This window comes from Platichthys flesus, chromosome 16 (assembly GCF_949316205.1).
Source record: "Platichthys flesus chromosome 16, fPlaFle2.1, whole genome shotgun sequence".
In the NCBI taxonomy this organism is placed as follows: Eukaryota; Metazoa; Chordata; class Actinopteri; order Pleuronectiformes; family Pleuronectidae; genus Platichthys; species Platichthys flesus.
Window position 1 is genome coordinate 10722904 of NC_084960.1, and position 27578 is coordinate 10750481.

General features: G+C 42.4%; 2 protein-coding genes across 6 annotated transcripts in view; one reads left to right on the plus strand and one right to left on the minus strand.

Annotated features, from left to right (window-relative positions):
• The window catches only part of pbx4 (pre-B-cell leukemia transcription factor 4), a 29943-nt gene extending 6976 nt beyond the window's left edge, over positions 1-22967 (plus strand). For 2 of the 4 annotated variants that reach the window (XM_062407384.1, XM_062407385.1), the window contains 7 exons: positions 12467-12711; positions 13460-13650; positions 14131-14266; positions 14457-14613; positions 16158-16261; positions 17516-17602; positions 19559-22967. In XM_062407384.1, the coding sequence (XP_062263368.1) occupies positions 12467-12711; positions 13460-13650; positions 14131-14266; positions 14457-14613; positions 16158-16261; positions 17516-17602; positions 19559-19648 (1010 nt within the window). In that variant the 3' untranslated portion in view covers positions 19649-22967. The remainder of the gene's footprint in view (positions 1-12466; positions 12712-13459; positions 13651-14130; positions 14267-14456; positions 14614-16157; positions 16262-17515; positions 17603-19558) is intronic. The other 2 variants (XM_062407386.1, XM_062407388.1) reach the window with 1 other exon arrangement.
• On the minus strand, positions 19087-27568 carry lpar2a (lysophosphatidic acid receptor 2a). Of its 2 annotated transcripts, none has more exons than XM_062407389.1 (6): positions 27414-27568; positions 26934-27125; positions 25193-25939; positions 24406-24668; positions 23295-23387; positions 19087-20260 (listed from the first exon to the last, which is right to left on the minus strand). In XM_062407389.1, the coding sequence occupies exons 3-6, from the start codon at positions 25929-25931 to the stop codon at positions 20243-20245; spliced, it is 1113 nt and encodes a 370-aa protein (XP_062263373.1). In that variant the 5' UTR covers positions 25932-25939; positions 26934-27125; positions 27414-27568; the 3' UTR covers positions 19087-20242. The 2 variants fall into 2 exon arrangements, with proteins under 2 accessions (XP_062263373.1, XP_062263374.1); XM_062407390.1 differs by lacking the exon at positions 27414-27568 and adding an exon at positions 27230-27256.
• Between the last annotated feature and the right edge of the window lie 10 nt (positions 27569-27578).

Here is a 27578-nt window from a genome sequence, read left to right on the forward strand (position 1 = left end):
TCTTGCCTGCCTTGGTCTTGTCCTCTCCCCCTCCCTCCCTCTGCCTAGCTCCCATTCTTGAAAGAGAAGACTTGCTCTGAACTCCGGGCTTTGATATGGTAATGTAATGGTGGTGGTGGAGAGAGGGTGGGGGGTATGGGGGATGGGAGGTGAATTCCTCTGAGTGCTGCAGTTGGTTAGATTGTTTTCATTGTAAAGGAAATGTTCTGCGCAAATGCCAGAACCCCCCCACCACCCCCAAAATACCCCATTTCACAACAGTTCCTGTGTTTTCTTGGGCTATCGCATTAAATATGACCTCCATCTGCATGACATTTTATACATTTCAATACTTTATTAAAGATACTGTCCAAAAAAAACCTAACGCACTCAGAGGAGACGGGAAATGATCAAAGTTAAGAGCCAGTGGCTTTGCCTTAACTCAGCACCGTTGTCCCTCTCATGGGTATTTGCTGTAAAAATAGCTCTTGGTGCAATGGGACAGCTTATGCCAAAATCTCTCACGAGCCAATGCAGTTACTCTCAGAAGTTCCTCATTTAGTTTGGGTATGTTTGAGGCTTGCTCCTTACTGTTATGCATTCCCGGTGCCTTACATGACAGTGAATCTGCCACTCACTCTGTTCTGTCACTCTGCTCTAGTCCCTCTTTTACAAGCTTGAACCTTCCCTCTTGTTATTTTTGGACGGCTTTTAAATAGAGAAAATTTTGTTTTTCAATTGGAACAAAAGCATGTTTGCTATTTTTTAGCCTGGAGACAACATTAAGACACTCTGGCAAGTTCACAACCCCGACACTTGCTACTCATCTTGATTAGCTGTCCGACAAACAAGTCTGTTGGATAATGCCTATAGTTGGCTGTGTAGAAATAGAGACAAATTGGCTAGAAGCCTACACACTTTAGAGTGAAATGGCTGGCTTTGTGTCACCTCTTATTATTTAAATGTGTCATTCACTATCCTTATGATAATGATGTGTCTATACACAACCATTCATACGGGTCATATATTCCATATTAACAACGACAGTAACAGCAAGGACGTCCTGCTGGCCTGTAGCCAGTGTCGTGTTAACTTTAGCCAGATGATAGCTCTGTTGGGTGCCCAGGTATGCCAGCGTCCAAACAATGTGTCTGGGTTCCTAACCCCTTCATATAGATAACATCGCTAAGATTTCATTTCAGTAAATCTTATGTTAGAGCTCCGTATTTCCTGCTTTTAAAACAAACAGATTTTGGCCAGAAACTTGAGTTGTGTGAGTTGCAGGAACTTTCATACATGCACAACTCAGCGGAAGGTTTCTGCACCAATGTGTTCAAAACAGCATCCAATCCTCCATAAGAAGAGGTGGAGCAGCGGGGTACAGCAGACAGAGGCAGGAAGTGACGTATTAACTCTGCTGTGTACATCATAGGATTTTGTGTACATATTTTGTGTACATAACCCTGACGCCCATGGCTCTTATTATCACAAACTCTTGATATCTTTGTCTGTGTCTTCTATGGTCACTGCTTTTTCATCGGGATATATTTGTTTTCTTTAGTTTTTTTCTTAATTTTGGCATCTGTCGCGTGTTAGTAGCGTTATCAACCTCCCAATTGCTCCTGGGGGATCCCCTGCTGTGTTCACACATCGACTTCTCCTGGATGGAAATTGTGGAGCTTCTCACTCGGACATTTGTGTTCACACATGCATGTCCTTAGATAAAAACAGTGCATGTCTGAAAGCAGCTTAAATGGAGGCTTTTTGGGAACATTGATACGACAAAATTGGCATTTGTAGTTGCAGAGAAGAACCTGGTTCACACTCTCCCCCTCTAAACTGCATTAGTCTCTGCATGCACATCGGTCACACGCCACACCAACCACAACCACAAATAAATCCTTTCCATGTAATACTGCACACCCACTGACTGCATCCTGAGTTGATTATTTCTAATGTTTGTTTAATTGACTGCCTACCATCTACCTGGATGGAAGTTTCATATTTTATTAGAACAACCTACAAGCATCATAGCCTCACAGTTGATGCACCCCAGCAGAGCCAGCAGCACTTAGCGACTATGCTGCAAGGCGTCTAGCTGACAACCCATCATCACATCCTATTAACACTTGTACAAGATGAATGAAAGGTGAGATTTATTCAACTCAATAATATTGCTTTGGTTTTCTCAGTGCTCCTTCTGACTATATTTAACAGAGAACTCCCCCCTGCCAAATAGTTATGTCTTATCAGTGAATACTAAAGGTCTTGCTTAGGCTGAATTAACTTTTATATATATATATATATATATATTGTATTTATTTATTCTGAATACATATATATTTGTTTTGTTCCTCATTGTATATTTAGCTGTTTATCTTATCAAAATGATTATTTAGCTGTTTATCTTATCAAAATGAATCATTATGAACTAGCTATGTGTTAATGAAAGAAATGGAGGAGCATCAACTATTTATTGAGGATTCAAAATTATGTAAATGAAATCTGCATTGTAACCTGTAGCAACACACTCACAAAGTGCAGACCTTTGTGTTTCTATGTTAAATAACATGTACATGAATGGATCCCTTTTATTATCTTATGTTAGCTTGTTGGCTCTTTTCGAGCCAACCACTCTATTAAACAAAGTGTGTTAAATTTGTTTATTGGGATTGTAATGTTTTTGGAGACTATGTAACTCCACTAATCAGATGCGTTCACTGAACTCAAGTCTGCATTACAATAGGACTACAGCAACCAAATGGCCCAAATTACATGTTAATTGAATTACAGTACATAAGCAGTCGTAAAAACTCTTAAACAATGCCACAGTATTAAGTCACACATAGTTGCCAGTTGTTTATTCACAGCCAGAATAAACATTTGACCTTTCTCAGTCTTGTGAAATTTGTTTGTATATTTATTTAAGAGGGCACGTGTGAATGTTAACAAAAAAAACAGAGGTTCTTTATGTAGTCGCAAGTTTCACAAGGAAAACCCCTTTCAGCATCACATGGTTGATTTGGATGTTTGTACTCCACCAGCTTTGATAGACTACTGTAAATGAAGTCTAGTTACTAACATGCTTCATTAAAGCAACTTAATTATTATTAGTTTTCAAAGAGCTCAATTTGGAACAGAGCCATAAAATTTCATGACTTGTTCAGAACCTGTGGGAAGACTTTTATTATATTTTTATGATGGAGAGCATCTAGTGCATTTTAAGCCAAAAGCTGTTAAAAGATAAAAAAAATTGATTGTGGGAGGAATAGAACCCATGTTTAGCTACTAAACCTGCATTTTCTGTTTTATTGTCACTTGGGAAATGAGAATAGGACACATAGTCAAATCACCATTTTAAATAGTTCATTTTAATTTACTCTCGCAATGTAGTGGTGCAGGATTATCTCATTGGTGTTTCAGAAATCTCCGTTTGGTTTTGTGGTGTCCTGCCACTCGTTTGTTTTTCCTTTTTTTTCTCTCTCTCTCTTCCCTGCCTCATTGCTGAAGAGAATGAAAAAAGATAGTGTGTTGGGGGGGTGCAGGAGCAATACAGGGAGATTGATGAGGCAGTAAGAGCAGGAGTAATTACTCGGTGTCCATTCCCCAAGCCAGATTGGCAGACGGCTAATATCACACAGACCCCTGGCCTTGACAGACACACCACCGCCACCCACCCACCCACCCCAACTCAAGCCGGGGAGGCAGAGCACCCCAACCTTCAGCCTCGGCCTAATGGTGTGTGGGCTCGCTGATTTTCCCATGTGGTATTATTCCTGTAGGAACAGGATTTCTGTATATTGACAAGGGGAACTGCTGTCTTGAGTGTGTTTATAGGAAGGGAAAAGCTCAGTGGAATTGTTCACCTTTTAGACTGCTGCAATATGATTTTAGCCAGGATTCATCAAGGGCAGGGATTTGACCGTGCTGACTGTCCCTCAGTATTACAGCCAGGTCACGGTGTCTGGATATGGATAGCGACTGAGTTTTTAATTGAAGATGAGCATTAACAAGATAATTTTTTTTTACTGCACTGCATGGTTAGATTAGGACAACAGCCCACTTTATTTTTTTCTTGTGTAATTCAGCTCTGCGAACAGTTTTGAGGCTAAAACATTAAGTGAAAGGTGAGATGTGATTCTCTGATGCAGAGATTTAATGAATAAGAGCCAAGAACATTGGGTTAAAAGTGATCATGTATGTCTATGTCTATATATGATAATATATGTTGTTAGTGCTGGTACAGGTATGATCTGTGAATCTTACATCTGATATATTATTCAAGAATTTACTGATGGGAGCAGAACATTTTAATTAAATTAACTGGATTTATTAATTGCATGTACTCACAAAATCAAATTGCGGCAACTAAAGATAGTGGACGTGCTTATATTGGTGACGGAGACTGATTTAATTGGCCAGGCTGTCATGTTGGGCAATGCACCATAATTTGTCCAGCTTTTAATCCATATCTTCCCAGAGAGTTATCGCCAACAAAGGAATACCGAGTGACCCCTCAGTACTGGTCAAGTTTGGACTCATACCTCTTCACCCCCAACCTCCCCCCTCAGCATGTATGCTTCTCACACTGCTTTTAGGCTTTGCTCTTAACGGAAGCTGGCGTCGCTTTAATTAAAGATATGTAAATGTGGCCTCAGCTGGATTGCATTAGTTTGGTGGAAGTGGGGTGGGTGTGTGTCGGAGCCTAGCTTCTAATCCTGACTAATTATGGATTAATTACAATTGATGGGAGCCTTCCACCCCTCTTCAGTAGTCCACATTGCTGTCCTGTACGGTATGTTTGTATACTTCACACCATGTCATAAATGCAGGGGAAAGATGGAAACATCATGGCCGGTGGAGGGAGCGAGTTTTACTACCCACTCGGAGATTAGCAGTATTTATTGGGTTATTACAGATACTGGGAAGCCCATGTTCCATCTTAGCCCTTCGTGCTCCTTATAAATCTAATACTGAACTAGATTGAGGGGCTTATTTTGGCAGGTTGATTCGTTTTTTTAATTCAGTATCTTTTAATGTGCACTCATTAATGTGAGTTACATGTTAACGTAGTCTGTGTGTAAAACCCCCTGGTAAATTGTTATCCTGACCAGCCGTACATATTATAGGCACAGTGATTTTTATTCCTCACTAAACTGGTACATTGGACCTGTGCAGACTAACCATGTATCCTCGGCTCTCTCTGGCACCATCTGACTGTGTCATAATGCTTGTTCACTTGTTATAAATGGGCACTGCTCTTCTGATCTATCGCTTAATTGCCACCTAATTTGCATAACAGTGCAAATTAACGACCTCTCAAATGAGCGTTCATTTTTCACAAAGTCTTTAGGAGCTCCTTAAGAGTCTGTGCTAATGAGCACAGGAGGCAGCTGGCCTGATGAGAGTTGACTGGGGGAAGATCCTAGCAGTGCTATAACAAGCCTCCTGCTTAGGTGCTCTTCGTCATCCTCCTTCCTCCTGTGACATTTCAAATTCTTTCTTCCACGTCTCTCTGTCTTTCTGTGTGTGCAGGACTGCACTAGACCAGAGATATTGTATTACATATAAAGTCACATGTGCTTAACAGTGCTGACTATATCTTTCAAACATCACTTGGTTTAGCACATATGCCGAAGTGGCTCTAAAATATGTTTTATTTTTGTAATATTGCTCAGTAACTTAATATTGCTCAGTAACTTAACCAAAATAACATCAATGTTTGATCTGTTACTTGTTAGGCTGTCAGTATGTTCCATAAGGAGGTTTTAAGTGTTGTCTTGATGTTCAATAACAGGGCTAACATACAATTCCTAAAAAAATTACGTAAGAACATAAAAAAGGATATACTCTGATGTTATGGTTGTAAGCGAGGCTGATTAAAATGCACCATCTCCGCTGCTAAGCCTGCCCACACTTAAGTGCCACTTCTTTTTGGTCACAAGCGCATAATTTAAGACGCAAACTCCCAATGTGTGGCTAGATTTAAAGGTGCAATCTGTCATATATTGGGGTATTTTATTTAGCAGGTTTTCACACAAATCTCCCAATCAAAACGGAATAAGTCAAAGTAATACATAATTACATGTTGTTTCATGGGGAGAGGGCCAGTTCTTTGCAGAGTTCTGTCTTCTTTCCGAGAACTGTACATCTGTTATGGGAACACAAACAGCTAAAGCATAAACTACCAGTGTTATGCAGAGTTCTGAATGCCTTCTGAGGATGGTAAAAACATAATGGGTTTTTTGACGGCCCACCAGTCCACCATTGTGGCGGGATTCCTCCCAGTCCTCCTGATGGCAAGGCTTACTATGACAGATAGGTCTTTTGATAGTTTTTATGTCGGGAGATACTAATAACTAATTTTCTGTGACAGAAGAACATGTTTCACTTGCCCTCAGAAACTCGTGCAGGTTTAAGTGGACAAACCAAACACTTGTCAGGCAGCTTAACTCTCAAAGACTTGGTCTAGACAGACTGCAACCAACCCATAACGCAACACTCTGTCGAAGTCAGCAGTTACACTGGTTTTTGCTCCATTCATTGAGAATATCTGTTGCACTCAATGATAAGGTTGAAAAGATTCTTGAACCGAAGCCAAAATTGCAGTCCAAACGTCCACGGTTTTGGTTCATTTTACGCTAAGATGGAACCGCAACATGTCTCCCTGCCTAGTCCCACTCGCTGCCACAGCATCAGGTGCAGCCTGTTGCGTGTGTGCGAATGCGTGTCCTAACACACTAATCGAATCAAAAGCCCGAGACCAAACCCAGTGAAATCGGAACCAACACAAAGAAGTGACTAGTAGCTTCAGAATAATGAACCAAAAAAAGAAAGCTCGTGGAGAATCATTAGAGCCCCACTCAATGACCGTGTAATAAATGTGAAAAGACAATGTAGAATTTTTTTCTTTCTTTCTTAGTCTTACAATGTTCGAGAAAACCCTGTGAATGTTTAACAACAGTCATTTGTTTTACCATAAGAATTGCATCATTAGGGCCCAATCAACTAAGGGGGAAGCAAATAAACGTTTTTTTTTTGTCACGTTTTTCTCAAGTTAATGTATTTTTTTAATGTGGATATATTTTAGATCTAGTTTTTCTGCTACCTTTTACTTTATATGTTTAATAAAAACGTCTTAAACGGTTATCTGAGAAATTGCTTCGATAATTTAAAGAACTATTAATGTAAGTGATGGGCATGGGGAATATATATTGTAGATTATTTATTAGCATCTATTTGTGCAGATTGGGTGCCAACTCAAATTGATCCCTCATTAGTGTTTGTGTGTGTGTGACGGTGTGTTTGTGTGTGACCATTCAAGGGGGGTACACGTAGTCATCGCTCGAGTGTCCAAGCCTCTCTCTTTAGTTAATTAAGGGCTGATTGATGATGTGTTGGACTGAAGTGTTGTGTTTGCCCAAGGTGTGAGCTCTCCAATTCACACCTTAATCAGACCACACTGTGTTTACTCTCTGTTTGTGTTTGTGTGCGTCTTTTTGTGTGTGTGCGTGCATGTGTGTGTGTGCGTGTCAGACTGGGGGGCTGCGTGCAACAGGACTCTTGTGAACTACCCAAACAGATGCTGATTAGCGTGAGCTGCTTAAAAGTAGGAAAGGACATATGGATTGGGCTCATTAAGTTGACTGTACTCCTCTAAAAGCTCCCTTTTTAAAGAATGGGGCACACAGGTTTTATGTTGCATTTGCAGGGGAAGTGCTTCTTCCCCAATACCCATTTGGCAAATAGCCCATCAGTGAAATTATTCATTTTCTGTTCTTTAGTTTTAATGCCATATTCTACAACTCGCCCAAGGCAACATTTTATTCACCCGAGCTCTTTTTTTCTGAGGAACACTGTAGTCTACTGAAATGATAAATCTAAAACCTGTATGCACAGAGGAACCTGTTTGGAAAAGTTGATATTAACCAGCTATTACCAAAAGTTGTGACTGGCATCAATGCCCTTTTCCGATTGCAGAAGACCACCAGTCCTGATACCAGTACAGGATTTTGCATTTACAGATTTAAACTGTGTGACTAACTGTACATCATGACAGTGAAGCGTCTATTTTACTGCATGGATTTAAAGGTCAAGGACTCCTCCCTGTTCTCTAATGTCACTCATAAAAATATATATGGAGGTCAAGCTGACATAAATAAGCAAAAATAAAAATCACATCTGGTTGGCTTTGGCTTTTGTCAAACTTCCACTGAAGCTAAATGTATTATATTTTTTGACCGACTAGAGCCTGGAAACCAAATTAAAATATGACTGGTTTCATGAACCTATCTTAGTGTTGTGCAATGTTCAGGAAGAGGTTAAGTCGTCATTTGTTTGCTCTGCCAAGGAGGGTGTGTTTTCATCTGTGTCTATTTGTTTGTCCATTTGTTTTTAGCAGCGTTACATTTAAAGTACTTGATGAATCACCTTGAAACTATGTGTAAAGATGCAGAATGGGTCAGGAAAAAAACATTAAATTTCCGTGTGGGTCCGGAATTGTTTTATCTTTCTTTGAAACGAAAGCTAGGGCTTTTTTCAATATTTTGGTTGATGGCTCTTGATTTTGCAAAATGTTGCATATTAAGGGGACTAATACTGAGTGTGCACTTAGGGGCAAATCCAAATAAAAATCTGGATCTAGTGAATTTAAATGTGATTTCATAATAGGGCTGTTGGGTGCCATTCTAGTTTTTGAAAGTTTAATGTGTTTTTTAATGGTAAAAACATAAAACAGTGAAGAGTTGTTTAATATGTGAAGACTGGTCCCAGTTTTCCCTTGCTGCATTTGTATTCCCCAGATGATAATTTACATCTTGCAAACAGTTTTTGTTATACGTTCTTTGCCCAGCTGCAGTTGAGATTTATTTTTGTAGTTTTTGTGAGGTGAATTTACATATTCATGTCGCATATTCTCATTGTGAAAACCATCTTTCTATGGCCTATTCTCTTTATCTGAATTCTCTGTTTGTAATGAAAGGGAAAACTGATGTTTTCACGGTCCTATCTTTTCTCTCTTTCTGGCTCACTCGCTCGCTGGCACGTCTGTACTGTGGATTCTGTATATTCCTGTAGCCGTCCTCCCTCCCTCTCTCTCTCTTTCTCTGTCTCTCTTGCACACACATCTTCTCCTGTGACTCCTTTTTTCAATTCTCCTTGGTTCTCCTTCTACCCTCTCTCTTCTTACCTTTTTTTTCTCCCCCTTTTTTTTTCCTTCTCTATGCTTCTCTCTCTCTCCCGCTCCCCTGCTCTCTCCCAGTGAAAGGCTGAGAATACCCAAGGGAGCTGATGCAATTAAAATGCTAATCCTGTCTGTCTACAGAGAGAGGGAGAGGGGGGGGCTGACAGCATGAGGGATTGCGGCTCACATGGAGAACTCGACTGAAATGGAGAACAGAGGGAGGGGGGCACTGGGGGAGGTGGGTGGGGGTGTGCTGAAAGGGAGAGGGGGGAGGGGATGTGTGTTGGGGGAGACAGAGTGAAAAGCGGGATGCTAGCGAGGGAAAAGACAGACAAGGATAAAGCTTGTGCTGTGAGCTGAGCAATGATATACTGACTGCGTTTAAGTCTTATCTATTTCAATGTGTGGAAGGCAATACAGTTAATGTACAGCAGCGCGCTCGTGCTTGGGTTGTTCACCCTTACCTGCACCACTTCATATACTGCGTGTTGTGTCTGCACGGCGCACCGTTTCTACATTGGGCTGTGCAGAAATGAGAATGATTATGTATGCAGTGAAAGCCCAGCTGGATACCCTGAATATTTCATAGTATGTGTTGCTCGCTCCGTCTCTCAATGGCACACAGCTCGGCTAGGGTGGTAACGTGTGCATAATGGTGTGATTTCGGCGAGCTGTGGATGCAGGCTGCAGGCCTAAGATGTCTTCCTGCTTTTTTTTCTCCTGCTTTTTTTTTTTTTTTTTCTTTAAAGGAATTTAAGTATCATTACTTACAGCACTCTGAGTTTAAGCGCTCTATAATTTAACTAGCTCGGCGGCGACGTAAGGAGCTGGTTGATCAAACTGAAACGCTGCATTTCTCAGCTGCATGTTTCTCATAATCGTTAACTGTATTTTTCTGAGGTCTCATGGAGATTTTTTTAAGGTGCATCCATGTCATATGGTCTTTTTCTGTGCAGGATCTTAACTCATCTCAACAGCTGCTATAATACCACTAGGCCACTAGACTGAGCATGAGTGCAACTGTGGGTAATCACAGCTTAATTGGAGTAATTAGGGGAATGTAGGGGCATTAGGCTACAGCTGGGGGCCATAATGAGGAGTGGGGGCAATAGGGAGAGGGAGGAGAGGTGAGAGGCTCCAAGAGCCGCAGTTGCCCTCCCCACTGTAGTTCAGTTGTACTTATCTGTAAAAAAGAAGATCAACCACAGGCGAGACTACATACTATCAGGACAAAACAAACACTTCTGCTCCTTGATCGCTAAATTAGCTGTCAGGTTATCTGGCCAAGAAGAGGTGCAGGGATCATATGTGGATGACTACAAGAAAAGAAAAAGTGGAGGGAAAGAGATGGGCGAATCAGGGTCATTAGTTCAGGCGGCTGGGTCTGCTGCATTCCTGAGCCCTGAGATGGGGGAGCAGCAGAGCAGGAATGTGCCTCAGAGAGAGAAGAGACCTAAGCAGAGGGAAAGAAACAGGCAAGAAGGAACAAGAAAAAAAGAGGGAAAGTTGGACACTTTGCTAAGGGAGGCCTTAAATGGTGGAACAGACTCATTTATCAAATGAAGTTTGAAAAGGAAAAAAATCCGCCTTCTCCGTAGCACTTGGAAACTTTTTAGCAAAACCGCTTTTGTCCTCATTTCTTTCACATCTGTTAGCCCCACACTACAGTCCTGCTAATTTGTTAGCTGTGACCGCTCCACGGCTGCAAACTTGTTTTTCTGCATGACTCCTACAGGGAAATCTTTACTGCAGCAGTAAGACTAATACACTTTTGAGCGTTGTGGCTACAAGAAAATCCCTGAATTAACTAATTCATGCACCCCCTGACTTTTGATGAGCTTTGATTAACTACTGTAATCCTTGAGGAGGACAAGCTCCTAACGCCACCCAGTTTCCACTGGGATTAATCCTGTCATCCATATTGTTGGCGTCTGTCTCCTTCAGAATCCTGTCTGGTTTCGCTGCCATATAAAATGCCTTTTACCTCATTAATTTAATCCTATATTATAAAGATCAGCATAAGTGGGGGCATAGTAATTGCTTTATTTGTGACTCTGAACCAATATTTCACAATTGCATCCCATTTGAACCTTTTTGCCATGGTATACTATATTATTGGACAAATTCCAGCAACAACAATTTTTACTTTCAGAATGAATATTTAATTCAAATGTAATAATTTTACAACTTGTCACTTTAAAGAGTTTGGCAATATAAATGTTTTGGTGTTATTTTTTTCTTCAGTTAAGGTTACTTTAACAGTAAGTCAGCTGATTATTTATAAAATACATTTATGTTTTTAGTCTCCTAGGCAATGGTGCTAACTAGAACCAGTACAAGTTTCTTTATTAATGAATGGTTTGTGGATTTTTGCCTGAAAATAAAGAGAAGAATTGCTTAATAATCAAAATAGGTGCCATTCAGGTTTTTGTTCGAATCCCTAGTTTGCTTGTTAAACGAATAAAAAAAAAAAAAAAGAGCTCTCTGGTGTTGCCTATTTTCTAAATAAGGAAAGAAAATCAGGTTTGAGTAATGTCTCTAAACCACATTTTCCCTTCTAGAATTGTTTTACTTTTAGGTGTACTGGTTATTGATACATAATCTGTTAGTAAATCATGCGCCAAGATTCTTCTCTTATTTTCTGAAGTTGAAAGATTGAGAAGCAAAAGGGGCAAGAGGAAATTTAGTCGAGAGTTGAAAGCTTCAGGCTTTGAAGGAAAGATGGTTGTCTGTACTTAAAACTTTAGAGTAACAAAGTGGTATCTGTGTGGGAGTGTGTGTGTGTGTTTGTGTATGTATGTGTGTTTCGGGAAGAGAGAGATGAGAGCATGGCTGCAGGCTGACAGAGGTCCTGGTATAATACAGTGGTGGAGAGCAGCGACTGATAACTATACTTATGGCCACTGGGGCTCATAGTGACAGCACATGCACTCCCATTACTGGTCCCATGCCTCATGCCCTTATCTCTGGCAGGTTGCCACTGAGGGGCCACACTGCCCTCTGCTGTTGATTTGGAGGAAGTTCAGGCTCATTGAGCATTCAGCCAGGCGCTCTAAGCAATGACTCAGGGGAGAAACTTGACTAGGTTTTGACAGGGCTGCACTTCTTTGAATTTCAGCAATGATAAAATGTCTTCCTGTGCACCCCAGAACCCACAGTATTAACCTTTCCTTCAAACGAAATGTGCGGTCTCGGTTTTTCAAAACTTCTTAACCTGCAAGTTTTCTATAAAAGGTGTATTTTTCCTTAGTAGGTTAACACAAACTTTGCCGGTCTAACTCCTGCTTTCTCTCTTCTCCCGTCCAGTGCTGAGTATACGAGGTGTGCAGGAGGAGGACCCACCAGATCCCCAGATCATGCGGTTGGACAACATGCTGCTCGCAGAAGGTGTGTCAGGACCAGAGAAGGGAGGAGGATCGGCCGCGGCGGCTGCAGCTGCAGCAGCAGCAGGGGGCTCACCTACCGACAGCAGCATAGAACACTCCGACTACAGAGCCAAGCTCGCCCAGATCCGCCAGATATACCATTCTGAGCTGGAGAAGTATGAGCAGGTGCGTGCTGAGCTGACCGAAATACTTGAACATACACTGTTAATCACTAAAATTAACATGATGTAATAAATTAATAAAGGAAGAAAGTTTCAGTCAGAGACTCATTCCTCTGAACCCGGGTTCACTGGTGTGGTAACATTCATTTAGTGCCAAGCAAAAGGAAATGTACAGTGAAAGGAATGAACTGTTGTTCTGTTAGAATGTGGCCAATTAAGCAACACTACAAGCCTGATTACCTCTGTTTCCACGTTTTAATGTATTTTAATTTATATTATCAGCTGCTGTGGTGTGAAATAAAAACCTGAGCCGGGGGTTGTTGAACACATATCTCAGGAAATTGAACTGCCTGGAGAAAGATGTTCGCTCCATGGTAAAGAATGAAAATAAGATTTGACACAAAAACATTTTTCGACAACTATTATACAAGAAAAACACCTGGTTTTGGGGATTTGGCAGACCCACCCTTCCCTGGTGTTTCACTGATTTAAAACCTCTTTCAGAGGCAGAGGTACAGACTGTATTTCATGCTTCAAAGGCCACTATGGTCTCAGAATCATGTTTTCTATTATTAGCCTATTTTTGGGGAAAAGGCAAGTTATTAACAGAGCGGTTAGAAATCAAAGGCCCTTCATCTAATCATCACATGTCAGGGCCGTGGATAGAATCTGTGGTCGGACTATCTTCTCACAATAACATTCAACTCCTCCCTCTCTCTATCTCTCTGTGTCTCTCCCATTCCTCGGTCCAGGCCTGCAGTGAGTTCACCAACCATGTAATGAACCTGCTGAGAGAGCAGTCTCGCACACGGCCCATCTCTCCCAAGGAGATTGAGCGCATGGTGGCCATCATCCACCGCAAGTTCAGCTCCATTCAGATGCAGCTCAAGCAGAGCACCTGCGAGGCTGTCATGATCCTGCGCTCACGTTTCCTAGACGCCAGGTCCGTCCCTCCATCCGTCCGTGTGTGTGTTTTCATGTGACACTTTGAGACAATTTCAGATATAAACATTGACCTTGTTTGAAAGAGAAGTCCTCATGAGAACCAAAGCCTGGTCTTAATGAGGCGAATTATTATAATGATAATAATAATAATCCTGGTTATGGTGTGAATTAAGGTTATGTTTTGTAAAGGTGAGTTGGTAATGGTTAAGCAGAGGTGTAGGCTATCCACTATTCCAGCCTTACCCCTAACCTTAACTAGAACATCAGAGATGTCGTTTTGCCTCATTAAGGACTAGGATGGATCGCAGTCAATGTAATGCCCTCACATCGATAGCTGCGCAAATTGTGTGTGTGTGCATGTTAAATGGCTGGTTATTTTCTTGAGGGCTGAAGTGATCCAAGCGCGTTTACTTTGTTGTGACATGTACATTCCGAGCATTTGGGTCATTATCTCTTCTCTCTGTGTGTATGTGTTCAGACGTAAGAGGCGCAACTTCAACAAGCAAGCTACAGAGGTGCTGAACGAGTATTTCTACTCCCACCTGTCTAACCCTTACCCCAGTGAGGAAGCCAAGGAGGAGCTGGCCAAAAAGTGTGCGATCACTGTGTCTCAGGTGAGTTGCTAACAATGCTTATTGTCCAGGACAATAAAAACACATTTGTGCTGTTTTTGTGCTGTTTGTCAACATTATCACTTTTTGTTTATAGCAGCTTTAACATCATTTTAGCTGTGTGAGCTGTAACAATGAGGCTCCAATAGTTGAATGAGGAAATGCGAATATCTGATGTCCATCTGTCCTTCAGGTTTCTAACTGGTTTGGCAACAAGAGAATACGCTACAAGAAGAACATTGGTAAGTTCCAGGAGGAGGCAAACCTCTACGCAGTTAAAACGGCGGTGGATGCTGCCAATGTGTCGGCGCAGGCTAGCCAGGCTAACTCCCCAGCAACGCCCAACTCAGGTACTTACTGCTCCATCTCATCGTTTCAAAAGCTCGGCCACTTCTCATTAACAAGTTCAGCTCCTTTCCATCCTGACCACAGAATCATTGGCTGACTCAATCGAAAAGCAAAACCCACACTGCACAACAAATGGGCTTTCAGCCCCTCACAGTGTCTGTTCAGAACCATGTGAATTGATCCTATTTATTTAATATGAAATCTTATATCTGATATACCTGTATACAATCAGAAAGATACAGCTTACAACTTATTTTTGGTTACTTACTCATGAAGCACTTTATTAGGAAAACCATACTAATATTGGGGAACCACAGGGTCATGAGCCTGGATGAGGCCACGTTATTGTGTTTCCCACACATTTTCTTTCACAACTACATTAAAAAGGGAAAAGTCCCCTTTAAATGTGAAACTCTTAAAAGTTGTTGCTCGTTTGGTTTGTGCAGTGGGGTCTTTGCACGTCTGTCTAACATTTGCATTTATCTTATGCTTGGCTTTATATGTTATCCGCTTTTCTAACATTGAGTATTTTGTCAACTCAAAGAATAACTAGATATCAGATCTAGGCCCTGGCCTAATGTTATCCTCAAGTACTGTGTCCATCTTTCATGTTTTCTTTCTGAAAGTCATCCCACTGTACATTTATTTGCTTGTTTGTTGCTTTTGTTGTGTGAGAAACTTGGATCTTTGCATCTATTTAGTACATTTCAAACAATTACATAACACACAGCTCATGGTAATAGTATAATAACCCAGACTCACAGAGGAAGCTGAATGTTGATTATTCAGATGTTTTTACTTATTCTTCGTCTTCAGTGTTCTCATAATACATGTTGACAACTTTGGACAGCAGAGTTGTTGAAAACCAAACTTACACTCACAGTATGTAATTTTCTAAAACAAGTGCTCTCTCATTTAAAAAAGGTAACAAAAGACAGAGGTTGGTGATTTCTTAGCGTAGCCTGCGATCATGGGAGTTGTCTTCACCTCTTTTGACACCATTGCGGTCAGCTTTTCTCCCAGTTAGGATTCCTTTAGTGTAAATCATGGAGGTTTTCTTTCCCATGAGCCTAATTATCTGCAGAGATCTCCCCCTCCAAAACAAACAGACCTGGTGATTTCAATCCAGTAAAAACTCTGAATGAAGCAGTGTATAACCTTTTATACATCCTGTGAAATGTCTCATGTCCTCCACTACTGCCAGACTGCCCTGCTCCATACTGGAACACCACCAATTCTAAGGAACTGTAAATGTGCTCATGACATTCACTTCTCGCAACTTTTTTCTAAAGCCCAGTCCAGAATTTGCACAGAAGCTAAACTAACATTTGAATAAAAATGTAGTTGTGGTAAAATGTGGGTTTGCAAGTGTGTGGCTGTGGGTCCATGCTAAATACAATTTAGAATACACTGGCTGAGAACAGTGACCCTCACATTGACGATGGTTATAAAAATGTTGTGCTACTAGTCACATCGACTAGTGGTGACCTCTTGATCCCATGGCACTGTGGTGCGGCTGATTGGATATTGGGTATATTGCCAACAGGGTCACCAGGGTCATACAGTTTGTCTCAAGCAGGCGACGCCTACCTCACTCTGCGTTCACTCAACGGGGAGGGTCTCAACATCGCCCCCTCTCTACAGTCGCAGGTACGCAGTGAGGACAGCTGCAGAGTTGACCTCAATGCCGTTAACCCAGCCACCCAGAATCCTTGGATACCCACCCCCTGCGTAGCTCCTTTCGACCTCTCCCCAGATCCCATCCTGACTTTACCTTTGACCCCATTTATACCTTCCCCAACACAAGCACACACAAATGATCCTTCTGTACTCTGCACAGTGAGCCCTTAACAGCTTATGGTTTCACTTGAGAGGAATAAAGTAGAAAATCTTACATTTCCCTCTGTACTTCCATTACAGTCCTTATATGTATAATTTAATAGAGCACCGAGTCAGCAACGTTACAGAAACTCTAGACAAGGTTTTTGGACTCAGGACTTTGCTCAGTTCCCTTTTGGCAACATAGCGCTATATGGAAATCAGGGCTGGGGATCGAACCAGCAAACCATGTGGTAAATGATCCGTTTCTGAACCCTCAGGACCTCATGCACCTCCAACCATCAAACAGCCTCCCTGCCTGTGAATATTCCTCAATCCCATATCCTTAAATATCCACCCTCTCACCCGTGTAGACTGAGATATTCCAAACCTTCCTTGTGATCGTTATCTTGACTTATAGAGTTTTGTTCTGGAAGAATCCACAGATTTCTGCTGTTAAACACTTTTTAATCTAGAAGTTAAATCATTTAAAAAGTACCAGCTTTTTGGCTTGAGCAAACATGTGGTGTAATGGAGAGTCATTCATTTGATTGGTACAACTTTGAGCTGAACTGACTAAATGGTGGCGTACTCAAGCTGGAGAATGATCATAACTAATACAGACTGGTAATGATGCAGTAGAGGTTTGTGGATGCTGTCCCAGCCAGTGGATGTCTAGTTAAAGGTTCAGTGTGTAGGATTTAGTGACATCTAGTGGTGGAGCTGCATGTTGCAGCTGAATACCCCTCACCCTCCTCTCCCAAGCATGAAGGAGAACCTGTGGTAGCCTTCAGTTGTCATAAAAACTCAAAAGGTTTAGTTTTTCCAGTTTGGGCTACTGTAGTACCTGTAAATAGTTTTTAAATATAAAGGGCCCATTCTAGGATAAAGGCAACAATTTTTACAATTTATATGAAACACACTGGTGAAAACATTAATAGTATTATTTTATATTCAATTTCTGCCAATAGATCCCTTTCACCTAAATCTTACACACTGGACTTTAAAAAACTGCTTTGGGATTTTAGTTGTCTCGGTGTTGTGTTGACGTTTGTGTTGAAACGTGTGTGCATTTGTCTCTGACAGGTGGATACCCTGCACCGTGCTACACACCTGACGGGCGGCTATGAGGAGCTGTCGGGTAGTGGCCTCTACACCCCTCATCACCTGGATGTGAGTAATGACTTTAAGTCCTTCTTGTGGTGTAGCTGATGGATCCCTATGCAGTTACTCAGGATTCCAAGTATCTGCCGTACACACTCAAAAATAACTACCTCAAGGTCAAAAAGCATGTAGACCCTAGACTGGATATATAAAGATGGACGACAGCTTAAGTGTCGCCAAAGTGTTTTGATCGCCTTCTGGTGGCTGGGCGCAGTATAGGTCATAAACCCCACCTCCTTCATGTTAGTGGAGAGGACATGGGCCAAATAAAAAACTCAAAGTTCACATCAAATATATTTCTTTTTTTTTTTGGTAAGTTTTGTTTTATTTATTTGATTCTAAAAAAATGTGGTGGGACCTTATGATTGACAGCTGAGACTGACTCTTGTTTGGTCAAGCACATGTATCGGCTGGACCTCGACACCCCGGCTCCATCCCCCGAATGCTGTTGTTACTCTGGCTCCAAATTCGGTCAGCGCTTGTGTCTGGGATATTTTTGGCTTCATGCCTGGATAGAGAGAGGAAGTGGATTTACAGTCTACAATGTATGCTCCGTTTAAATCTGGATACATTTGGTTGGAAGTTTAAGATGCTGTACAAAATACAGCAAAATTATGAAAGCTTTAGTGCATAAAAGATGAAAATAACATATTGCAAATTTTACATTTTACATAGTTAAAACAACCCATATATGGATAAATATATAGTGTGAAGAAGATCTGCACATTGAAATGATGTTGAAACAGTTACAGTTGTAATCTAGATTTCCAAAAACGTATCTTTGAAACAGTCAAACGCTCACAGGGAAATAAGTTCTGTGGGTTTGCACATCAGGGATTTATTACTTCGGGCTAACGATGGTCTGTTTGACATGAGCCAGGTCTCGCTCTGACGTCATGGTCGACCGTTCCCTCCAGATCCAAGGCGGCTGCAGTCTTTTGGAGCCAGACTGAACAATGTCAGAGCCTGATGGGAAACCAAGGTTGTTGCTGACCTTAGAGCTGATTGGTTCAGAGGTTGCATCAAAACTTCTGAACACTTTCATATTTTGCGGAATTGGAGATTTTGCTTTTATTAGTCAGATTTTTATCAAAGTTCATTCTGTAAACAGAATAAATGTGGTGGTTGATGGTGACGTTCATCAGGCGGAGAGGCTTGTTTTCCACAGTCTGACATGAATATTGAGGTAATATGAGGACTGATGTTTTGCATTGACAGTATAAATAGGTCAAATTAAAAAGAGCGTGTCTAGTTTTTCTGCTCATGTGTATTTAGACCGTTGAAGCATGTTTTGAATTTCTTCCAAGTTCTATTTGGACAGAGACAGACCAGTAATTAAGTGATAAGCCAATTTAAACATGACAGCGAGCTGATGACAGCTGTCTTCCCTCAAATCTCCTGTCTCCGTCGGTAAAGTGTTTTTAAAATCCACCCTGTCACACAGAAGACTTATCAAAACAACAATTATGGAAGACTCAACACAAGATGAATAGTTGGTCTCATTACATTTTATTACATTAGGGTCAAATCAAATAGAAAGTGTTTGTGTGTGGAGGCTGTGAAAACTGTCTCATCTTGTATGAGCTCAGTTAACCTGAGATGAAATGATCATGTAGAATTTATGAAGTCAACCATAAATATTCACTTAATTTGTTTCCCTTTTCCTGAGAAATAACAAAAAGAACTGATAAGTATCAGTGAGAGTTGTCTTCCCCTTGTTCTATCCAAGTAGTAACCGAAGATGTTTGGGACAGAAACATGTTTAGTTCTCCAGAAGGCTGCAAGCTTGTGTATAAATATATTCAAACATTTTGAAAGTGAAGTGTCACTTTATTGAATGGTTTTCAGACTGAATGCTGAGGTTATATTTTAAATTCAAGGCACAACATGTATCTTACTTTAAGCCCTGAGTTTAGATTGAACTTGGTCTTTATGCTCAACACTCGTATCCCCGTCTGTTTGCAGGCTAACAGCTGGCAGGACACCACCAACCCTCCCTCGGTCACCTCCCCTCCCGGTCCTCCTGGCAGCGTCCACTCCGACACCTCCAACTGATCCGGTGGCTCCCTCTGCCATCACTTCATTCCCACCGTGGTCTGCTCTGACCTCTGCCCCCCCTCCCCCGCTCTTCAACACTCCCTCGTCTCTCAAGTAAACAGTCTCACCGGCCTGTTTTTTTTGCATTTCATAAACACACACTGTGCTGGAACACAGGACAGCCGAACCGCAGTCGGGAGGAGCGCTCCCTCCTCCACAGCTCCACTCCAGCGCTCGGACACTCCGTCACTCAGACCGAAACATCTTCGCCATCACAGACTTTTTGAAAAAAACCACTGACCCAGCTGTGTCGATGATCATGATGTCTGTACATAATGTGTATATGCACGTTAACTTCACACAGTACTCACACAGCTTGTCCATGTGCCGTTGACCTCTGCACTCGATCCTTTGCGTTGGGAAACTGTGTGTGATTGCCTGTATCTCTTGAAGCCTTGGCATTTGCAGCCAAACCGTCGATACAGTCGATCACCAGGGAGCTCTGCTCACCTTGCTCGTACCAAAGTGCTGCCCCAGTAGTCGTCAACACATCCGTTCCTCCGAGATCAACCTCCGCCGACACGACACGCCGTCGCATCTCCCGGGTGCCTCCTAGGTTGATATTTCATTCTGTTGGAGATTTCAAAGTGAATCACGGAGACGCGTGCAGAAGGTGCATGCAAATCCCCCTCCCCCCCTCCTCCATACCGCACACACAGCAACACAACTTTTCAGTCGTTTTCATAGTGAGCTGACATAAAAAAAGTGTCAAGCACAAATGTTAGCATCCTTGTTATGGGTGTCTCTACCTGTAAAAGGGTAGTGAAGGGGATCACTGTTCTAAACCAGGCGGGACAGGTGATATTAGGGCTGGCGAGAAGAGGATGAAAGGGCAGAGAGAGGAGAATAACTTTGGTGGAGTGGATGTAACTAATAGCCCTTTTTGTTGCTAACCAATAGAGGGTGTTGGTAGGCGGCTTGTAGACTTTACTTCTTGCTTTCTGTCCACTAGTTATTTTGATTGTAGGCTATTTTCTAATGCTGTTTCACCAAGAATGCACCAGCCACCACCAAAAATGAGCTCAATAAAGCATCTGGACGACGTGAGGCGGGGGGGTGGAGAGGTTGTGGGGCATCGATGTGTTATTGGGACTAACGTGACATGAATTTAGAAACGTGACTGTCTTCCATGCATGTAGGACTTCTAGGCGTGATATTATTGTTTTCATTTAACCTTCCGAGTTTTTAGCTTCGTTTTTATTAACAAAAAAAACCTAAAAAATAAAAGGGTATAATTATTACAGTCAGACCAAAAAGGAAAAAGTGCATCATGTATTGCTATGATGTGTGTGTCTCTGTGTGGGCGTGTGTACAGTGGATGTTTAAGTCAAACTGGCTGGTGCCCTCTGACCTTCGTGAGCATTAATAGAGACTGGGTGCTTCCACCAGCCAATGACACAAGCAGGTGGGGGGGGTTTCGGGTGAGGTCTCCTCCTCCCCCTCCCCATCTCGGAAACATTTTACGCTCCTGAGCCCGAGGCAACACGCTACAACCTTCTGTTGTACCAAAAACCAAAAATACCACGTTCAGCAATGTAATAATGCTACTCTGTCTCTCTCTCTGAAGCTGGTGCACAGCCACCTTTGCAGTTCGAGGCGAGGAGGGAATTATATTTGTATCTGTGTCTCTCTGTGTGGTGTTGTCATGCCTCAAGTTGATTTGATTTCTCTTTTTTTTGGGGGGGGGGGAGGAGGGGGTTTGTTGTGGGGCTTCATGGGAAGGATGGGTGGAGCGAGAAAACTGTCATATCAGACCTGTAATTTGATTGTGCGCATCGAGGGCATCTTCTCCCCTTTACCCATCTTTTATTATCCTCCGCTAAAATCACAGCCCTTTGTTTTTTAAGTTCTGTGGCCGATTGGGCAAGGGCTTCTCTGTCTCTCCTCTGTTGCCAAAAGAAAAGAGGCGGCACCGGGCGAAGTCAAACTCCTGTTTTACGACAAACCTGCAGCGTCTTTTTTGGGGACTTTCATTCTTTTGGAACTATTTTATACATTTAAATGTCATGTGAATAACAAAGCATTTTGATAGTAAGGTAAAGCCTTATGAATATTTAAGTGTCAGTCGAGACTTTGTTGAACCATATGTTACAGAACAAAACTTGAGCTTATAAGCTGGTCACATGTGATAACCCACGTTTTAATTGCCTGTTTTTGTTACTCATCGCAGTTCATACGACTGTATCTTACAAAATTATCACCGCACCAAATTGTCATGCCCCCCCCCCCCCTCCTTTTTCTACCTGTTGTAATGGATGTCACTGTACAGTTTGTGTAATGTTTTCCGTATATATTTTCTTTTTCTTTCTTTCTTTTATAAACTTCGATGTTCGGTTGAGACGCCAGTTTTTACTTTTGGCCTTTTGTGTCACGGATTCACGATAACTCTGTATCAACTTTGAATATTATTTAGGTCTTTTGTTACATAACCGAGTGGCAATGTTTAAGGTTTAGAGGTGGGACCGTCTGCCGCTGTGGAAAGATTCTCCAATGCAGGGAGGTTCTGCGATGGCTATTGTTTTGTTATTTTTACCAATGCTAATCCCTGGACACGTCTCATCTGATTCCACCCACGTTGTCCACACGTCCTCAGTTTAACACTCAATTCCTCACATTTGCCACTTTTTGAGCGTAAATCTTTTTAAAAAGCTGCTTCAAAAATTTGATAAATCAGTGTGCGTCATTTTAAACCAGACTGTGATAAATTTAGGCTTTACCTTCATCAGCCAGTAACGACTTAACACAGAAGGGGCAAATGTTTGTGTTGTGGAAAGTTAATTAGATTAATTATACCTAAACAGCAGCTTATTTTATGATAAATTCTTGTTCCACGTTGTAAATGCATAATCTGCTCCTTGCTCCGGTGACTCTGCTTGAAGAGAACTCCAAACACCAATGGGTTCATTCTGTGGTCCTGCACTTGGAAAATACTAAACTCAATTTCACTCTGTCGAAGGGGGTTTAAACCGTGTCTGGATTCTGCAAGTGACTAAATGGCTTCCACAGCATCAGACGTCTGAACCTCTAAACCTTTATGATTTCTTTGTTTTTATTAGTATATTTGTATCTCCCTTCTTTCCCTTGTATTTACCCCTCTCTCTACCTCTGTCTTTCCATTTTTCTTGTATATAACCCCCACTGTTTTCAGACCTGTGAGTCTGTATGAACTCCTTTTATACCTCAACTTTAGAATTGTTCTAGAAAGAGTAAAACAAAAGGAAGAATATGACAAATTGTAGTGTTCTTATTAGAAAATTAATAAAATGATTTAGTGTGATTTTTCTTTCCCCCCCCCCAGTATTTGATTTCTAATTTTAGGAGTGTTTCATTTTATAATTTGTCACAAATGCTCTTGTGATAGTCAAATGTAATAAAAGGAGAGATGGCACCATCGGATGATGTGAATGTGTCAAACGTCCCGAGAAATGATAAATCCTTTTAAATGATGCATCTTTATATATATATATATATATATTTAAATCCATTTACACATGCAAACACACTAGAGGTAGTTTGTCAGAATCAACATTTTTACACACTGTGTCCCGGTGAGATGACAGTAAAATCAAGCAGCTTCTTAAATGCAGGCCTACAGCCATCATACCCCCGCCATTGTCCAACCGTCTTCTTTATTGTTGGTGTCTCGAGACAAACACAAAGTCGGATCATCGGATTTCTGGACACAGTGGAGAGGCTCCTGTGGACACAACGTTACTTTCTTAGTGCACAGGAAAACCAAGACAAAGAACTGGGATCCAGGACCAACTTTATAAAATTAACGTTTAACCAGATACGTCACTCAAGAGAGAGAATACCTCCAGGGCCCAACAGTACCTGTGTGAAAAAACATTAAGATTGACTGGATATGGATTTTTATTTGCACCAAATAATGTCAATAACGTACAAACCCTTCGATACCAACCTGCTAAATAAGTCAATTAATTAAATTAAAAAATGTATCATGTTTGTTAATGAGCTCGATTAGACAGACTGAGAGGGAAGGGAAGAAAATACTGAAGGTTGGTTTTGAGTTGGATCATAGGGCAGATCCAGATTTTTAAATGTGATATCTCATGAATCATGGTGGAAATAAATCGGACATGCTTGGGGAACAACAAATACAACTCTTGTGAATTTAGATGCAGCTTCACAAGGGGACTGTTAGGCCCTGGTGGAGGTATGTGCTCCACTGAGGGACATTCTAGTTACCACTGAAGAAAGACAATCTCCTGCATCCGCCCCTCGATACCGACTCACACCCACACTGAATGGGTTCTCCCCCCATTCCACTGAGTTTCATGCCAACCCGCCCTGCAGTTTTCGTGTAACGTAACTATCAGCCTCAGGTCGCAGAGGAAAGCGGAAGTGTAAACTTGGCGAGGACAAATATTCTGCACTACAGCGCTGACAGATTCAAACAAAGAAATTCAGTGGAAGAGTCGTCCGGGTTCCTCGTGCACAAGAGGTTTTTCTTTCTACCTGGCCTGATGTGTTAGATTGAAATCAGCATGTGCACTTGAGCGGTAAAAAAACCTGCATGAGTCACTGAGGCAGAATGTGACTAGGTCTGAGGCAACAAGAGTTTGTTGTGAGAATCTGAGGCTTGTCCTGTTTGTCTAAAACCACAGGTACTGTTTGGAGAGCGAAAAAAACCCAGTTTCAAAGGTCACATGTTGCACCACCTGGTCAATAAACCCTCTAGCATTAACAGGTACCTCTGGTAGCGGAGAGTCAATCTCCACAGGGAGAGGCTCCCTCTGCCGGCCGCCGCCTCTCCCACACAGGCTGCGCAGGATCCTGTTGAACGTCCCGCGCATCTCCTCGTCCCGCAGGGAGTAGATGACGGGGTTGACCAGAGAGTTGCACTCGGCGATCACCAGACAGAACTTCTCGTAGTCGTTGGCGTGGCTGTCTTTACCCAGAAGCCCGTCCAGTAGGAGGGTCATGAGGCCGGGGGTCCAGCAGATCACGAAGGCGCCTGCAGAGAAACAGCCGACAGCAATGACCTCAAAACCTTCCACGCGATCGGCCTAAGGTGCAGCTGTAAGATAATCGTTCGCCTGTGATTATTCATCTCGGTTTACCGGCGCCAGGAGATGAGTCACCGGAGCAATACAAGAGAAAACAAGATTTCATCTTTGTTCTTTTGTCAAATTCCTGACAAGCTCTGAAAATTCAACACCGGCAGATAACTGACGAGCTCTGAGGAAACACAGAGGCTAAAGCTGTGGAACTGGTTTGTGGAGGCTGTATGCAGGATACCGGCAAACAGCCTCCTGCTGCTGATCCACTACCTTCAAAATACAAACAATTATCAATTCTCTTCAGTGGAGAGGGGAATACAGCCATTAAACATGACTTCATGAATATATGTACAAGAGATGCGTATTTCTTGTTTGGAGGGAAACCAAAATCTGAAATTGTGCAGAACTGGCCGCCTATCATTAAAAAGCTGCACCCTCTGTTTCGACATGTTTTCAGAGTCGGTGCTGAAGTCCTCACCCAGAACCATGGAGATGGTTTTCATCAGGTTGAAAACGGTCTGGCCGTGCTCCGAGCTGTGCTGAGACACGTACAGGCTCTGGTATCTCACGTAGACAAAGATGCGGGTGTACATGGCCACCATGACGAAGAATGTGAGCAGGTTCAGAGCCGCCCAGAAGACGAGGAAGCGGCGGCTGTAGAGCGGAGCGACGGTGGAGCAGTCGTCCAGCCGGCACTCGCAGTTCCACAGCATGGAGGGCACCAGGCCCATGGCGATGCCCACGGCCCAGATGCAGACGATCAGCAGCACCACCCGCCGCTTGCTCATCTTGCTGTGCAGCTGCATGGTGAGGATGGTCTGGTGGCGCTCCACGGCCACGGCCAGCAGGTTGGCCACAGAGGCCGTCAGGCTGATGTCGATCAGGGCCCCGCGGATGTACCACTGCTCCTTGGTGAGCGTGCTGGTCCAGGGGCCGGTGTTCAGCATCAGGTTGGCGTAGGCGACGCCGGCAAACATGTCCGCCGCTGCCATGTTGCCCAGGAGATAGTAGATGGGGAAGTGGAAGCGGCGGTTCATGAAGATGGCCACCATCACCATGAGGTTGGCCATCACGACGATGAAGCACACCGTCAGGCCCAGGCCGATCACCACGTAGTCCCGCGTCGTCCAGGCCACGCTGATCTTCTTACCCACCAGGTTGTAGAAGAAGGTGACGTTGTGGCTGTAGTTGCAGGTGTTGGACGTGCTGCTCTCCATGGCCGCGGCTGCAAGAACACAAAGCTCATCAGTTCATCAATGTGCTGCAGCAACAGCCAATGATCAATATGGTTTTTGTAATAGACGGATTTTCACCAGGGAAGAGACTCAGATTCAGCCACATCACTCAGACATGATGCTGTTACAAACTGGAAACACTGGAAAGCAACAGAAGACGTCTTCAGGTCTTTTGTTTTGAAAAAATGTTTGGATTGTGACCCGACAATATTATACTGAAGCAAAACAAGGAAATAACTCATGAAGTGGAAACATTAAAAAGCCTTTATTAGTTGGGCAAAGATATAAAAATGCACCTGATGGAAACCAGTGTGCTGCATTTTTTAAACGTTATCTATAGAAGTATATGTATATACAATTTATAGAGGTACATATTTACAGGGGTGTAGGTTTATTTCCTTTTTTTCATCAAAACGTATGACCTCTGTCCCAATAAGCTCCTTGTTTTTAAAGGAATGTATTTACAAACAAATTTTCTTTCTTTCTTTTTGTGCCATTTTAATTTGTCACTCAATTTGGTGTTTTTGTAATAACCCAAAATGAAAGAAAGAAAGTAGCTACTGCTGCTAGTGTCTGAAAAACAGATCCAGCAGACTTAGTGGTTTCCAGAATGTAGAGATATAGATACAGATATAGATAAAACGTGTGTGTGAGTGTTGGAATTTCCACAGTTTGACAGTGAGACAGGACAGCAAATAAAGTTTGAAAATGTTTTATCTATAAAGAGTCAGAAGAAGAGACTAAATGTGATGTCATCAAAATGCTTGTTTAGTCCAGATAGCAGTGATTCAGGGTTTGTTGGGTTTTATATTAACTTTCCAACCAAAGAAAACTGAGAAGCTGCCATCAACACACTTGTTATTTTATCCCTGATTGATCCTGCAGCGAGACACATGTAAATCAACCAGCTCGAGAGAAACAAATGTGGATTTTCATTTGGACTTTATGCATAAAAGGAAATTAAAGATTTTAAACCGAACTTACTGTGTGTGCGTCAGAGTCTCCTCCATCCAGACACGAAGCTCCTCGCTGCCTCACATGAGGCGGACAGTGTCTCTGCTGGTGGTGAAGGTGCTGGTGCTACTGGTGCTGGTGCAGCCTCGGGTGATACTGAATCATCCTCACTCGGATCAGCTGCACCAGTCAGACAGGACTGATGGTGCCTTCACGCACAACCTGGAATGTGGGGGAAAAAAACACACTGGGTTTATTCCAGGCTCACAGGTCTCATCAAGTACTTTCATAAAGACTATTGCTCAGGTGTTGTTTTTTTTAAGTACCATGAGTCACTCAGTGCTCCCACTTAGCGAAATTGGTTTTACCCAGATTTGGCCCACATACCACTGGAATAATGGCACTAGAATCGATCCGCTCCTGTTTACCAGATCAGGTAAGCCAGAGCAATACCGCACATCGACCCAAAGGGGGCCTGCATTTGTTCTGTGCTATTTGGGCCATAATCACCATTTGCTTCCTTGGTCACTTTAGGATCACATCCAGATTACACCTTGCCTGGAGCGTCGCACAAAATGCCGAGGTTGGTTCTCTGGGTTTTGGACCTCGTTTTGCTACAAGCGCTTACAAGTGGGGCCACATTGGGCTCCCATCTATTTTGTTAGGGCCATAAGT

Excerpts from the sequence above, each read along its gene's own strand:
- lpar2a (XM_062407389.1), bottom strand. The coding sequence starts at position 25,931 with ATGGAGAGCAGCACGTCCAACACCTGCAACTACAGCCACAACGTCACC. Across the intron at positions 24,669-25,192 it reads AACCATCTCCATGGTTCTGG|GCGCCTTCGTGATCTGCTGG; the intron begins GTGAGGACTTCA and ends GTTTCTCTGCAG. Across the intron at positions 23,388-24,405 it reads TTGACTCTCCGCTACCAGAG|GAGCCTCTCCACTGTGTCCA; the intron begins GTACCTGTTAAT and ends TTGTGTCCACAG.